Source organism: Gouania willdenowi, chromosome 16, assembly GCF_900634775.1.
Source record: "Gouania willdenowi chromosome 16, fGouWil2.1, whole genome shotgun sequence".
Classification (NCBI taxonomy): Eukaryota; Metazoa; Chordata; class Actinopteri; order Blenniiformes; family Gobiesocidae; genus Gouania; species Gouania willdenowi.
The window spans coordinates 34,948,711-34,964,063 of record NC_041059.1 but is presented as its reverse complement, the minus strand read 5'-3'; the positions used below and the strand labels follow the sequence as shown (position 1 = coordinate 34,964,063).

General features: G+C 37.2%; 1 protein-coding gene across 1 annotated transcript in view; it reads right to left on the bottom strand.

Moving 5' to 3' along the window:
* snrka (SNF related kinase a) overlaps window positions 1-15,353 on the bottom strand; it is a 38,185-nt gene that overhangs the window by 21,900 nt on the left and 932 nt on the right. Inside the window, exon 2 of the mRNA XM_028471110.1 lies at window positions 12,760-13,473. Coding sequence (XP_028326911.1) covers window positions 12,760-13,348 — 589 coding nt within the window. The 5' untranslated portion in view covers window positions 13,349-13,473. The remainder of the gene's footprint in view (window positions 1-12,759; window positions 13,474-15,353) is intronic.

Below are 15,353 nucleotides of genomic sequence, written 5' to 3'. Positions count from 1 at the left end.
TCACACATTTACATTCTAGTTTTCACAGAAAACAAGTGATTTAATGTCTAGAAAGTGACTAACGGACAAATATGTCCAATTCAGCAAATAATGCCGTTCTAAATGTAGCGCTGTGTGTTGCGGATCGAGTAGTGATCATGGTAACCTGTGGCTGAAAATGAATACAGAACTTCATCTGAAATGTCTTTTAATATATTGTGATTAGCAACTGGTTCAGATTATTGTGACTATTCAAATGTGAAAAGGCTCTGGTACAAAAACAGGTTTAGCTGATGGTGCATTAGCTAAACTGGTGATGAGTTTACTTGGTGATACGTCAAAGCAGAAGCATCTCCAATCGCAACTGTGCAGTTACATTAAGACTGGATTAGCTGCTGGTGTATTAGCTAAACTGGCTCTACTACTTTTATTTGATATTTTCTGTATTGTACTACAATCCTAAATTGGATAAATAAAATTGGGGGAGGATTTGAAATTAAACATAAAATAAAAAAATGCACCTATAATGACCCCTACTGATCAGTTTTTGTAACACTTTTACTTCTGCTTGTTGAATACACCACATGTCTAAACAGCAAGATAAGAAACACAGCCAAAAATAGAAATGATACAAACAGGAAAAGGATGCAAAAAAAAGTCACTGAGCCACCAGCACTAAGTGTTAAAACAGTTCTGTGAAGAACACCCATCTACGGTAATCTGTCTCTCAGGTACAACAAGTTCAACGTAAACAAGAAGACTTCATAGAGTTACACTTCAGAGCGATAGGAGAAAAAGAAGGAATAATAAATGTTAAACGTGAGAAATAAATGCCTGCTTACATCTGAGCCTTCTCTAATCACGCAATGTGTGTAAGCTGATTACGTACCGTAGTATCTGTGTAGTATGATCTGGTATATGTGATGTTACTGGTCCTGAGAACAGCAGTGAACCACATGCAGCTTTAATCCACAGAGAATTAGACATCCTCACTGACACACAGGCAGCATTGTGACCTTTGCAAAGGGCACGCTGTGTGGGACATGATGTTCTCAACTCAACATGCGTCTTCAGCTCCGTTTTAGGTCACTAATGATAAACGTCATTAAAACCATCCTTTAGCGTATGGTCTAAATGGGACTTTTTAAAGCATTATTATAGGTTTAGTATTTAAGTATAAAGCCTCCACAGAGGACTTATTTTCATCTTTAATCCATGAGCAACAACAGTTGGCCTTTAACCTTACACATACTGACTAAGATTCAAACCATAAACCACTTTTTTCTTCGGGTGTTACGCCAAATTTCCACTGGATGCGTGACTACTCCGTAACGTCTCTGCTGCATAACTGATCCGTGCTCCGCTGTACATCCATCCCCACCGCCTCTGTCTTTGATGCACAAATGTTCCGCAAGGACTCAGGAGATCTCACTAATTTGCGATACAGTTGTAGTCCATCCACAAAACTATACAAACAGTTCATTGCGTCCTTGGACAGGAACAGAAGGAAATACACTGTTTTACCCTGTAGATCTTCTGCTTATGTGGGGATTATTGTGATTCAACCATGGATAAGTGCAACATATCCTATATCAAGATTTACATTTTTGGCAACATAGAACATTTACAATATTGTGAATAATAATATAATTTATTAAAAGCTTATTTTGTGTTAAAAAAAATAATTGTTTAAGAGTCGCTGCTTTTATTACTTTTTTATATATATATATATTTTATCAATATTTTTGTGTATTTGTGCAATATTTTAGTGGTGGTTAAAATTATTTCAATGTGTTGCAATGGTTACTTGATGCACTTGATTTTATGATGGCAGTGTATAGTGCCTGCAATATTTAAGTTTGCACAGGCATTTTATTTTAATCCAATCCGTTCAGATCAGTGTTTAAACTGATACTGATAATGGGATAAATTATTTTTTCTTATTTTTGTGTATTATCAGTAACTCAGGGTGATTTATCTTCAATGTTCTCACTTACAGTTGTTACAATGCTGTCATTATGTTGTCATGGTTACTTTGAGACTTCTACACAGTAGTTTCAGTAAAAAGAAACTTATTGCACTTTATTTTATGATGGCAGTGTGTAACACTGTATTTTCTGTTTTTCAGTGAAAATGTGCAAAAACACTAATAATAAATAATAAATAGGATGTTTTGAAGCAAATAGTTTTGACTCAATTTGTCCTCTGAATGATCAATATCTTCTGATGAACATATACAGCTACTTGATTTTTCATCCCTACGTTTAATTTTTAATCACGGCATTGTGATATATCGTGATAGTATCATATCGTGACGCAAATATAGTGATACACGTCGTATTGCAACATCCTTGCCAATACTCACCCCTATTACCGAGAATAATTCCATTTAATATAATTTTCCCTGCTTTCTGTGATAATAAATAACCCACATTTGGTCAATCTAAAGGCCATCAACATTTCCAATCTTCCATTTCTTTGCTTTACTGTGGAGTGTTGTGAAAATAATTGATGGTGTGTCAAAGCTCCATAAACGTCAAGATGCAGCAGAAATAAACAGACAGCTGGAACAGAGGATGTCATCCAAAGCTTTGGAAGGACGGTGAATCTCAGTCTTCTCTTCACAACAAGTGAAGAGTGTTGGTTCCTGTTCAAGGCAGAACCGGTGTCTGCCAGCTCAGTCTGGACATAATTAGAGGAGATGGTTAGGGGTGGATGAGCCAAAGTGAAGATGGAAAAATTAAAGAGAAGACGTCCACAGACAGGTGCTGATGTACAGCCCAGTGTTATGAACTACACTCCAAATCAGCTACAAGTGAGCTGAAGGTTCTGCTTTTCTTCAGAAGCCAAGCTGAGCAGAAAATGAGCTGCTAGTAGCCTGACTACAGTCGCAAATCAAAATCCTTCATAAGGTAAACGTCTGAGCTGCAAGCAAGAGAGAATGACTTAGAACTACACTTTCTATAGAAAACGTAGACTGATGTGAGTGATGAGAGAGGGAAGAGTTTGTATTTTGTGAAAGAATTTATACAAAAAGTTGGAACCTGAAGACAAAAATCTGGCAATTTGTGAACTTCTAATACACAGACATTACTCTCTCCTCTATTCCCATTACCTCCAAGTCCAGGCACAACAGACCAACAGGTCACAGCTGTCACATAAACCTAAAAGCTGGAGTCCTGCGAAGTTTCTTCCCCAATTATTAAACTCAGGAAAAGGAAAGTCCACGGCCACAACGATCAAACACACAACCTAAGAGCCATGAGGCAACAATCCTCACAAGTGTTTGCTTTGACATTACCCAAGGGTTACATACCGATGAATTTACAGAGTGATACTATTAGAGTGTTGGTTTAATGTAACAAAATAATTCAACCCAACCTTTCACTGTACTCATATTGTACTGACGATACAAGATGTAACAGACATCAATGACACTTATAAAAATCAGTTTTCTCTGAAAAGACTCTTTGCGAGCAGATCTAAAGAAACCAGTAACCAGTAACGGAATCGCGGACGGAATCACGGAATCGACCAATGAAAACGGAACTCACCGTTGAACGTGGAAATTGACACAATGTGGATGAAACGGCGTTACCGTGAGGCAAGGAACTTTTTTTTATTTATTTTTTATTTATTTATTAGACCATCTAAACTGCAAACAAACTACGCAGCTCATCCCTCACTCCAAAATACAGAGCCACCAGGTCCTGCTTAACTTTACCGTGTCTGTGGAGCTCATTTCTCATGTAGCTCTGCTGCGCTCTGTGAAAACATGAGCAGCTTCACCTGCTCACAGTGTTTGAACAATATCTCATCAGAGCTACAGATGATCTGTGGATAAAGTTTTTCTGTTGTTGTGGATGAAAAAACATCATAAGTTATTGATAACTTGATAGCTTCTGATACCGTAAAATATTCTGGCCCTGAGTGGTGAAATAACTGATGCATCCTTGCATCAATTTGTTTTTGTTTAGTCATTACGGTCTGGGATGATTTCATCAGGATAATTTAAATTAGGTTCATTTAAATTAAGTTGATCAAAACTCAAACAATAATCCTGCTCAGATTCAGTAAACCACTGATTCCTGAGGGGTAATTGGGTGACATTAAAGCTCTTCTCATACATATAAATAATTTAAAAGGAACAGTCAGAACAATCCATTATTTTAAATTATATTTTTATTTTTGAAATACGTTTTTGTTTAATTATGGTTTCTTTTTTATTAGTATCTATTTTGTTTCCTCTCAGGAGTTGAAAACTTGTATTTTCTAAAAAAAATTTATTAATATTTCTAAAAACAAATTGTAAAAAATTAATGCGGAAAACAAGGAATATGAAAAAAAATAAAACGGAATTTGGAAAAAGAATAAAATGGATTTTATAGCACCCTACAGTAACTCAAACAACTCTGCCTCTCCAACCTAAAACTTGTACTGCAATGCACCACCTGTGCTACCCGTAAATCCATCAGATAATCAAGCTTTGACTAATCTCCACCAATCTAAGTAGGGCTCTTCTTCATTGATTTTCTGAACCCCTGCTGTGCCTCGACTACATCCATAATCTAATGCCAAAAACATTAACGCAAGCAAAGAAAACCAAAAAGCATTGATAGAAGATTGTTGTTGTGTGCTCTGCTCCTTCAGGGAACAGCGGGAGCTCATTTAGCTTGTACAAATATTCAGATATCAGTGCTGATTATCTCTTCAGGATCCTCTGGTCCTTTTGTGGTTATTTCAAGTACTACAAAAATATATTGAATTTCCTGCCAATTCAAAAGTTAAAGCAACAAATTCTCATTAATTACAACAATCATGCAATGATGAGCACAGATGTAGGATGTATACGGCCTCCCACGAACGGAAAAAATTGAATTTACGTTTTCTTTTTCTTCTCTTTATTTACAATCAAACGCCAACATGACACAGAAATCGCTCACATGCATGTTTTGGGACAATAACACATTATTTTTCAACAGAACACAGGTAACTCAATGTCTAGAAAGTGTGAAATGGACAAATATGTCCGATTCGGCCCAAGATACCATTCAGAGGGCAGTGGTGATCTTGAAAACGGAGTAATCGGAGGGTCACCGGTTTGAATCTCACCTGGGCCATCACTGTGGGATGTTGAGCAAGTTCCTTAACCCCAACTGCTCCCCAGGCGCTACACTGTGGTTGCCCACTGCTCCTTGTGAATGAGTGATGGGTCAAAGGCAAAGAACACATTTTGTGTATGTACCTGTACACATGTGACAAAAAAACGTAATTATTTTAAAGTCTAGTGCTACGTGTTTTGGATTGAGTAGTGATTACGTGACTGAAAATGAATGCAGCGCTTCTTCTGAAGTGTGTTTTTACAGTGTTGGTTCAGATTATTATGACTGCATTCAAACGTGAAAAGGCTCTGGTACAAAAACAGGTTTAGCTGATGGTGTATTAGCTAAACTGGTGATGAGTTTACTTGGTGATACGTCAAAGCAGAAGCATCTCCAATCGCAACTGTGCAGTTACATGAGTTAATCAGTTACAGTAATGTAAATATTGACCCAGTACAGAGTGGAGCAGTCCAACATCAGTAAGACTGAGGAAGTGGTGGTGGACTACAGGAGGAACCAGAGATGGCCTGTTCCCGTTACTATCAATAGTGAGGACTGAGGAGGTGCAGATTGTGGATGAGGGGTCCACATGAACAATAAACTGGATTGGACTCACAACATTGACCGTCTCAACAAGAAGGGCCAGAGTCAGATTGTTGTTGTTTGGTGTCTGCAGTGAAATCCTCTAGTCTATTACTAGTCCATAGTTGCCAGTGAACTATTCTGGGCTTGGGTGGGGGGGTGGCAGTGGTGGTGTGTGTGTGTGTGTGTGTGTGTGTGTGTGTGTGTGTGTGTGTGTGTGTGTGTGTGTGTGTGTGTGTGTGTGTGTGTGTGTGTGTGTGTGTGTGTGTGTGTGTGTGTGTGTGTGTGTGTGTTTGGGGGGGGGGGGACCGGAGAGGCCTGGAGGCTGAATAACCTCGGAAAGCCAGTTCTGTGGTGGGACTTCCTGCTTCCTCCTACATTCTGCTAGACATGGAACACCAATGCAATATCTGTAAAAATCCTCCAGTGCCTACCGCCACTACACACACATCCACACCCACCGGTCAAAAACTTCAGGAAACCCAGATTATTCAAGTCATTCAGGTCCAGCAAATGGTTTAAAATGTCTTATTTTTGTATTTTATTATAAATGGGACAATACAGATTCATGAACATTTATGTAAATATGTGAGATTGTAGCCAATGGTTCTTTCATTTCTAGTCTCTGGTTGAACAGTAGAACAAGTAAAAAGTATAAATGTTTGTGGTGACGTGCCCGAGGTTTTTTAAAAAGGAAAGTTTATTTAAAACTGAAAAGTATTGAACATGAGTTTAGAGAAAACAAAAACGAGTGACAAATACTGTTCTACAGTAATGGAGGTTGATCAAGCTTAAAAAGTTGGTGCTATAAATCCTTACAGGTGTTCCAACTTCTATGGATTACCTCCAACCAATTCCTTCTCTCATTTCAATTCAAAGTATAGTCAGAAAAGTTTGAGTGTTCTCAAACTTTTGACCAGTATTGCATATATTCATATTCATACACCATCAATTATTTCCTGCTCCTTCTGTGCTTTCTTGTTGTTCTTGTAACTGTCTAACACCTGAATTTTCCACTTGGGGATCAATAAAGTATAAATACAGTCTAAAATATTTAGGCACTATAAAACTGTTAATGTGGAAAGAGAACAAAAATATCAACATTGTCTAAAATGATGATTTAATATAACATTTAATATAAGTTGACAATAACCCATTACTCTAAATTGACTGGAACCTGTGAGCCAGTGTTATTTTTGGCAGCCTTTCTAGTTTTAGTCAGTCTTATGGACAAAAACGCTTCATTTTAGTCACTTCAAAATGTGATAGTTTTAGTCTAGTTTTAGTCAGTCTTATGGACAAAAACGCTTCATTTTAGTCACTTCAAAATGTGATAGTTTTAGTCTAGTTTTAGTCGACAAAAACGCAAAAAACTTTAATCTAATATTATTATTATTATTATTGATATTATTATTTAAGTATTAGCCTTTTAACATTAATTTACGTCAATAATGTTTGAAAGTGGAATGAAGATTTACAGGTTGTACTGAAAGTTTATGTGCGTGGCTCTGGCTTTAAGAGAATGAGAGCCGCGTGTGTGAGTGGAAAAGCGAGAGAGAGAGGGAGTGGTAGAGCTGAGAGTGAATGTATCAGGATACCAGAGTTGGTCGAATGATTAGAAGAAAAGTGTTAGTTTAGTTTAGCTGCAAATGTTTAGTGAGTAACAGTTAATGTAATAAAGGTGTTTCTCAGACAGACCTGTGTGCTGCTCTAACACTGCTACTAAAGTAAAAAAGGTTAACCCTGGAGTGAATGACAGTAATTTCAGCCCTGGAGAATCAAACCTCCGTGTGCTTTTTGACCACCGTCAGGCTGCTGAACAGGAACGGTTACACATGGATCATTTAGTTGCTTCTGTTCTGACCACCTAGCCCATTTGTTGAGGCTGCCAACATGCTCCAAAAAGTGTGACTGAACAAGGCAAATGCTGATATTTTTTTTGGGCTTTTGACAAACAGATTATCCCCACAATAGGTGGAAATGTTGTGCATTTTGAACTACTGACAGGTCAGTCACTGTCACGTCCATTCTCGTCATGTCGACGAAAACTCAACCATGTATCGTCATGTTATTGACGATACATCGTCATGTTACCGTCATGAAAAAAGGGACGTCAACGAAATAATTTCGTCATCGTCATTGTTGACGAAAACAACACTGCTGTGAGCAAACCAAACACCAAAGTGCTTTTATCAGATCCCTCACCGTGGAATGCCATATGTGGAGTAGTGTTGTCAAAAAACTCAATACCGAATAAAGTATTGATACCAAAAAGTGAGTATCGGATACAATACTAACAGTGCCGTGTTCATCTCTTAACATATCTATGGTTCATCTCCATTTTTTTTCCCTCAACTATTTCAATTGACAACTTTATTCGCTGCTGACACAAACAGACACACATGCAGCCCCTCCCCTCAGCTGCAGCTGAATACTAATAGGGCCCTATAAATCACGGAATCAACAAATGAAAATGGATAAACGTGGAAATGGACAGAATCAACATGAAACGCCGTCGCCGTGAGTCAAGAAACCTTTTTTTATGGGGAAATGTTCTGGGGACCACTGATAAGGGGCACCGCTCTCCCCCTTCCTTCCCTGGCTAAATTAAACACTGCCTAAAACACATCAAACACTGTCTAAATTTGCCAAAAAAAAAAACCCTGCAGAAATCATCACTGACTCTTAAACACAGAGCCATCAGTGCCCGTTTAACTTTGCTGTGTCTGTGAAACTCCGTCCGTTCTTCGTCAAGCACAGCTGCGCTCCGTGAAAACATGAGTCAGCTTTAATCAGCTTCACTTGCTCAGAGCATTTAAACAACATCTCATCAAAGCTGCAGAACATCTGTGGATAAAGTTGTTCTGTTGTTGTGGACGAGACCATCATTACCAGGAATTGTAGAGTCTGAAACATCGTAGGTTAATGATAACTTCTCATACATATAAAATATTCCCTAGTGGTGAAATAACTGATGCATCCTTGCGTCCATTTGTTTTTGTGTAATCATTATGGTCTGGAATGATGTCATCAGGATCATTTAAATTAATTTTGATAAACTTAATTTAACCTAAACAATAAACCTGCTCAGATTCAGTAAACCATTGATCCCTGAGGGGAAACTGGGTGACTGTGACATTAATGCTGTGACATAAATAATTAAAAATGTGCAGTCAGAATAATCAATGTCAGTACGATCTACCTTTTAATTGTATCTTACTCATTATTTTAAATTACATTTTTATTTTTGACATACGTTTTTGTTTAATTATGGTTTCTTTTTTATTTGTATCTATTGTGTTTCCTCTCAGGAGTTAAAAACTAATATTTCTAAAATTCTTTTAATTGTATCTTACTTTATTTTTGACATACATTTTTGTTTAATTATGTTTTTTTTATTTATTAGTATTTATTTTGTATTATATATATTTTTCTGAAAATAAATGATTAAAATTTCTATAAAAGAAAACGGAAAGCGGAAAACATGGAGCTTGCAACACTGAGTTAGCTGATGTCGGCACAGGTGCAGCATGGCTAGTGACGACGCAACCAGTTTTAGTCAAAAATGAGAAGGGAAAATTTGCTAAATGTTGTACTTTCTCAAAAAAGTTTGTTAATAGTTTTTAGTGTTTACAGGTGCTGCTAAATTTTGTCATACTTTTTCAAAAAAGTGTAATAGTTTTTGTTGTTTACAAGTGTTGTTAAATGTTGCATTCATTTTAAGTGAGGAAATACATTAATTTCGTACAATAACACTAATAGTGATCCGCATGCACTGATTTTTAATGTGTTGATGTATTCAAATGTATTTGTTTGTAAGGAACCTGTTTACACTTTAAGTTGGGAATTGTTTTATTTATTTATAGTTTTGTATTTATTGTGATGTTTATCGTTATTGTGATAAATACCAGAAATTATCGGGATTTTTTTTTAGTCCATATCGCCCATCCCTAGTGACAATGTCTGATTATACAGTATGTATATGCCAACATATCCATGAGAGTAATTTGAGTCTCCCACAGGATTATCTGTGCACGCTCAACCACACCAAGTAAAAACAAGCTTAACTGGGTACATCTTATTATCCAGTACCAGAGCATGGACTTCATCCCATGTTTGCAACAGTGGTGAATAGCTGATGTGAACAACCTCTCATTGTGTCATTAAGAGGTGCTCATTCTGTCCCGTCAGCTCCTGGTCAGTCTTTAGAAAAATCAATGAGACAGTTAATGTAAAGCACTGGGGCGCCCACACCATCAGCACTCGTGAGGCTGACCTAGCAGTGCATGATGGGCCGTGTGAAAGATGATCCCTGTCAGACACTGTTCCACTAACCACGCTCAGGCATCTGTTACACTGAGACCTGGAGGTTTGTTAAATGTAAAACACATGTTTAGAATGTGGAAGCAGAAGGAGAGTTGGATAGTGAGATAGTTGCACCATTTGGATAACTAAAGGCCTGCAGTGATTTTAACATTCAAACATGAGGTGGATTTAGATGTTCAGTTTCTATACACGTTTAGAGAAACATTGTCAGTGGAGACACACATGCATGCTAGGCCTGCAAACAGCCTCTAAGGCAAACACCTCATCAGTCCTACTGCCTTTAGGGAGATCTCACAGTTTCTATCTGAGCTACACTATAAAAACTGAAAACACAACACACAGCTGGAAGCTTTGTAGTTAACTTTCACCATTAAATAACAAAAAAAACTAAAGTGAATGGTAGGAGTGGAACAAGAATTGTAATAAGTAGGGATGGACTGAATATTCGATAACCGAATATATCTTCGGTGGAGTGAGTTAAAAGGAAGGCCAAATATAGTAGCGTGTGACGCAATGACACAATCAAACAACGTGCAGTGACGCGGTGTCCAACGCACAAATTTCCTAAGCATTTTATTTAGGGTTTGACATACAGGCACATCCGCGTTAACAGAATCGCAGACGTAATGACGGAATCGACCAATGAAAACGGTTAAATGCAAAAATTGACATAATCGGCATGAAACGCCGTCACTGTGGAGCAAAGAACATTTTTTTAATAGGGAAATGTTTCCCACCAGTGCCCGTTTAACTTTGCTGTGCCTGTGAAGCTCCGTCTGTTTTTCGTGTAGCGCATCGGTGTGCCGTGAGAACGTGATCAGCTTTAATCCTCTTCCCCTACTCAGTGTTGTGTCTGGCTAACTAAGAATAACTCAGTCCGTGTTGTCCTTTAGTTCTTTTTATTGTGCCTCGTAGGTACACCGTCAGCCAGCTAGCTACCTCAAGTACAACCGTTTTTATGGGAACTTCTGATTTACAAAATAAAAGTCCGTTGGAGCAACGTTATTAGAATGTTACATTCGAACAACATCTCATCAGAGCTACAGAAGATCCATGGGACAAGTTGTTGTGGACGAGACCATCGATGCCAGGGATTGTAGAGTCTTAAACATCGCAGTTTAATGATAACTTCTGATACTGTCAAATATTCTGGCCCCTAGTGGTGAAATAACTGATGCTTCCTTGTGTCCATTTAGTTTTGTGTAATTGTTACGGTCTGGAATGATGTCATTGGGATCATTTAAATTAGATTAATTTAAACTAAGATGATCAAAACTTAATCAATGAACCTGATCAGATTCAGTACATCATCGATCCCTGAGAGGAAATTACATGACATTAATGCTGTTCTCATACATCTTAATAAGACAAATAATTAAAAAGGAGCAGTCAGAATAATCAATGTCACTACAACTTATATCTACTTTATAATTGGATCTTACTTTATTTTTGACATACATTTTTGTTTAATTATGTTTTTTTATCAGTATTTATTTTGTTTCCTCACAGGGTTAAAAAACTAATATTTTCTATTAAAAAAAAAACAAATATTTCTAAAAAAAAAAAAAAAAAAAAAAAATTTCTAAAAAAAAAAAACGGAATTTAAAAAATTTTAAGTGGAAAACACGAACTTTGGGAAAAAATAAAATGGAATTTGGAAAAAATAAAACAAATTTTATGGTGCCCTAGGTTTGCGTTATTATCCTATCTACTGTGGATAAGCAGACTTGTGCCAAAAGGACAATAATTCATTTGTTGTGGGTTTATCCACTTTAATGCACTTTTATTTGAAGGCCTAATATAAATGAAAAACATTGTTGTGCTACTGAATTATTTAAAAAATGTCAGAATATTCAATCAACATTAACTTTCTTTAAAAGACGTGTAAAAATGTATTCTAGGCTATTTATGCACAATTACAAAAAATAGTTCAAACTTAAACGTATTCGATATTTGGCCAAGCATTTATATTTTATTTGGCTTTGGCCACACATTTTCATTTCGGTGCATCCCTAATAATAATTGAGGATGCATACTTTATTCAACCTCGACATGTAAAATAATATATAATAACTTCATATATCAAGTTCTAAAAAAAAAAACTATTTAGAAATGGACGAGAGAAAAATACATTACTTTCACTTTACTAAAAAGTGAGTACTCTGTTTTTCTTTTGTAGTCTCATAAAATTGAGATATACTTATTTTTATATTTGAATCTGCTGATAAATGCCGCATAGTAAAGCTAATAAGTGGGTATTCGTGTTTACTTATTTGAACAGCAACTAAACAGGCAAACATTTATTTTTTGGTGTTGATAAAATGAGAATTATTTCATTGTTTTCTTCTGTTGTAAGAAAGGGTAGCCACAGAAAGGTGAAAGGTATTTATTTTCTAAACCACTATTAAGTGATAAAGAATTGCAAAATAAGCAAATAATTGTCTAAAGTTTGCCTCTGTGTATATACAATTTTAGAACCACTTGATAGAATCTTCTAATCTTGCATTTTCTTGAACATAATCAGTTTTTTTGGCACCCTTTGAGTATTGATTGTGAATAGAGAATCGGTTCTGGATCAAATCGTGAGTTTTTGGACGATTAATATCCCTATGGTTCATATTAAGGCAAATACCTTAAAAACCCAAAGGTTGACCATTGACATTCCTCTACCATTGGAGTAGTGAATAAACAATGATACTGCTGTGTCCTCCCTCCCTCTGTCATGCAGACATGGTTGGTGCTGTTAATCAGAGATGAGTGTTTGACGTACCTACAGCAGGAGCATCATACTCATCTCCCAGCAGGATTTCAGGTGCAGAATAGGCCAGAGATCCACAGCTGGTGGTCAGCTTCTTTCCAGGCTGGAACTTGTTGCTGAATCCAAAGTCTGTGAGCTTCACTAGCCCCTGCTTTTCAAAAAACACCACGTTCTCCGGCTTCAGGTCTCGGTGGACCACATGCAGCCGATGGCAGTAGGAGATGGCATGCACAATTTGGGCAAAATATTTCTTAGCCAGCTCCTCGTTCAGACCTTCCTCGTGCTTCATGATGTAGTCAAACATGTCTCCACCATCCCCGAGCTCTAGGATGAGATACAGCTTGGTCTGAGTGTCTATCACCTCGTACAGCCGCACGATGTTTGGGTGCTGCACGAGCTTCATGCAGCGCACCTCTTGGAACAGGTGGCCCGTGGCGACCGTGTCCAGCTTGGTCTTGTCGATCACCTTAACAGCCACTTTCTCCCCAGTGAAGACGTGGCGAGCCAGTTTAACCACAGCAAAGTGGCCACGACCCAGCGTCTTGTCCAGGTCGTACAAGCCAGCTATCTTGCCGTCGTAGCCCCGCTTGAAGCCCGCCATGGCCGGAGAGGGCAGCGGGACACGAGGGGCCCCTGCTGGGGGCAGGGGCGGGTTGGGCGAGGCGCGGCGGTCCAGCTTAGTTCAGCTAATCAAAGACTGATGGAAAAACCCATGGCTCCAGCTCCCTGAGTGACAGAAGAGAAGCAGCATGAAGAGAACCAGAAACCATACAGAACACTGCAGTCAATTTAAATCTCAAATTGTTCAAAGGACTCAATTTTCCTGAAATTATTTCTCATAATTTCCTAAAATTATTTCTCATAATTTCCTAAAATTATTTCTCATAATTTCCTAAAATTAAATAAAAATTAGGAACAAAATCAATTACATTTAAATGAGAAAATCCTGCAGGAACTGATATCCGTCACTTATTGCTTGAACATTGTATGCGACATATACTTAATGTGTCATGTGCTTTAAATGATCAAGTGCAACAGAAAACAATCAACAGCTTAAAAATCAATAAGAACAATAAAATCAGCAGTAAAAACATTAAATAAACAAAATGCTTAAAAATCTCACTCTCAATCATTCGCAGGAGAGGAAAAGAGTGCCTTTAACTTGGATCTAAAAATGTTCACATGTGATACTGACTTCAGCTCTGCTACAGTTTGTTCCACTTCTTTGCAGCATAACAACTAAAAGCAGCATCACCATGTTTACTGTGAGCTCTGGGCTCCACTATCTGACCTGTGTCCATAGATCTGAGAGACCTGCTGGGTTCATACCTGACTAACATCTCACTGATGTATTCTGGACCAAACCTATTCACACATTCTGAGGCTGACTGGAAACCAGTGGAAAGTCTTTAAATTCAAATATCAAAAATAAGTGGTATGTTTATCAAATTGTCAAATTACATTTTTCAAAAAAGTTAACTTTTGCTTCTACAACAGATTCTGATTCTGTTAAGCTCTTGAATTCTTATTAAATTTTTTTTTTTTTTTAAAGTGACCACATACATCTTTAAAAGTGCCCAGTATGTTTTATGAAATTAAAGTGAAATCAACTTCCAAACTAAAATACATTGAGGAGTGCTGTAGTTTAACATGGTCTGGTGTGGTTCACTGACCCCGAGTGAGCAGACCTTTACATGATATGCATATGTTAGCACAGTTACATGTTTTATCATTAAAAACATGATTAAAAAAATCAATTTGGAGTCCATTTTTTGGATCGATGCGGTAATCGCACTGTGAAATATCAGAATATATCACCAAACAGATTTTTTTTTTTTTTGCAGCCTTGGCTAACACCCTGTCGTACTGTGAAAACTAGTATAGTTTAGAAGAATATTGTGAAAAGCCTAGTGACAAAACGTTTTCGTCCAAACATGCTTCAGACTTTAAAGCTGCCTTGAAATATGTTAAATATGTTAAATATGTTAAATATGCTGCCATTAAAAAAGTGTTGTATTGAGGCATGTTAGTACAAAGTGTGGATATTACTACCGTACATAGTGTTAATGTACAGCATGAGCCTGGAGGATGATTGTCTGTCAGTAACAGGTCTGTAACACTTGGAATTAATCAATGATGTACAATTCCCATGAACACTTAGTCGGCTCAAGAAATACTGACTATTTTAACATACTAATCTCCTCGTTCTCCAACACATTCACACACTAGTCCTGGGCAATACATAGAGATTAAAGATGGCAATATATAAATGTTCAATGTTTATGTTATAGATTTAGGAGTTGCTGCATTTGCTACTTCTCAGAACAGCATGAAAAGCACAGTTAGATGGATAAACAAACCACACTACAGAACTCACTCACACGTGCTGTCTTTTACAGGAGGAAAAAGCTAAAAGTGGCTCATATTATGCAGCCATTTGTTGATAAATTTGCCTGTGTGGCTTATTTCATCAGCAAATGTAACTATAATTGTCTTTCTGGTAAGACTTTGAGTTAAAAAGATTTATATCATATATCGCCATTTTGAGTAAAAAAATATTGAGATATGAATTTTGGTCCATATCGGCCAGCCCTAACACACACACT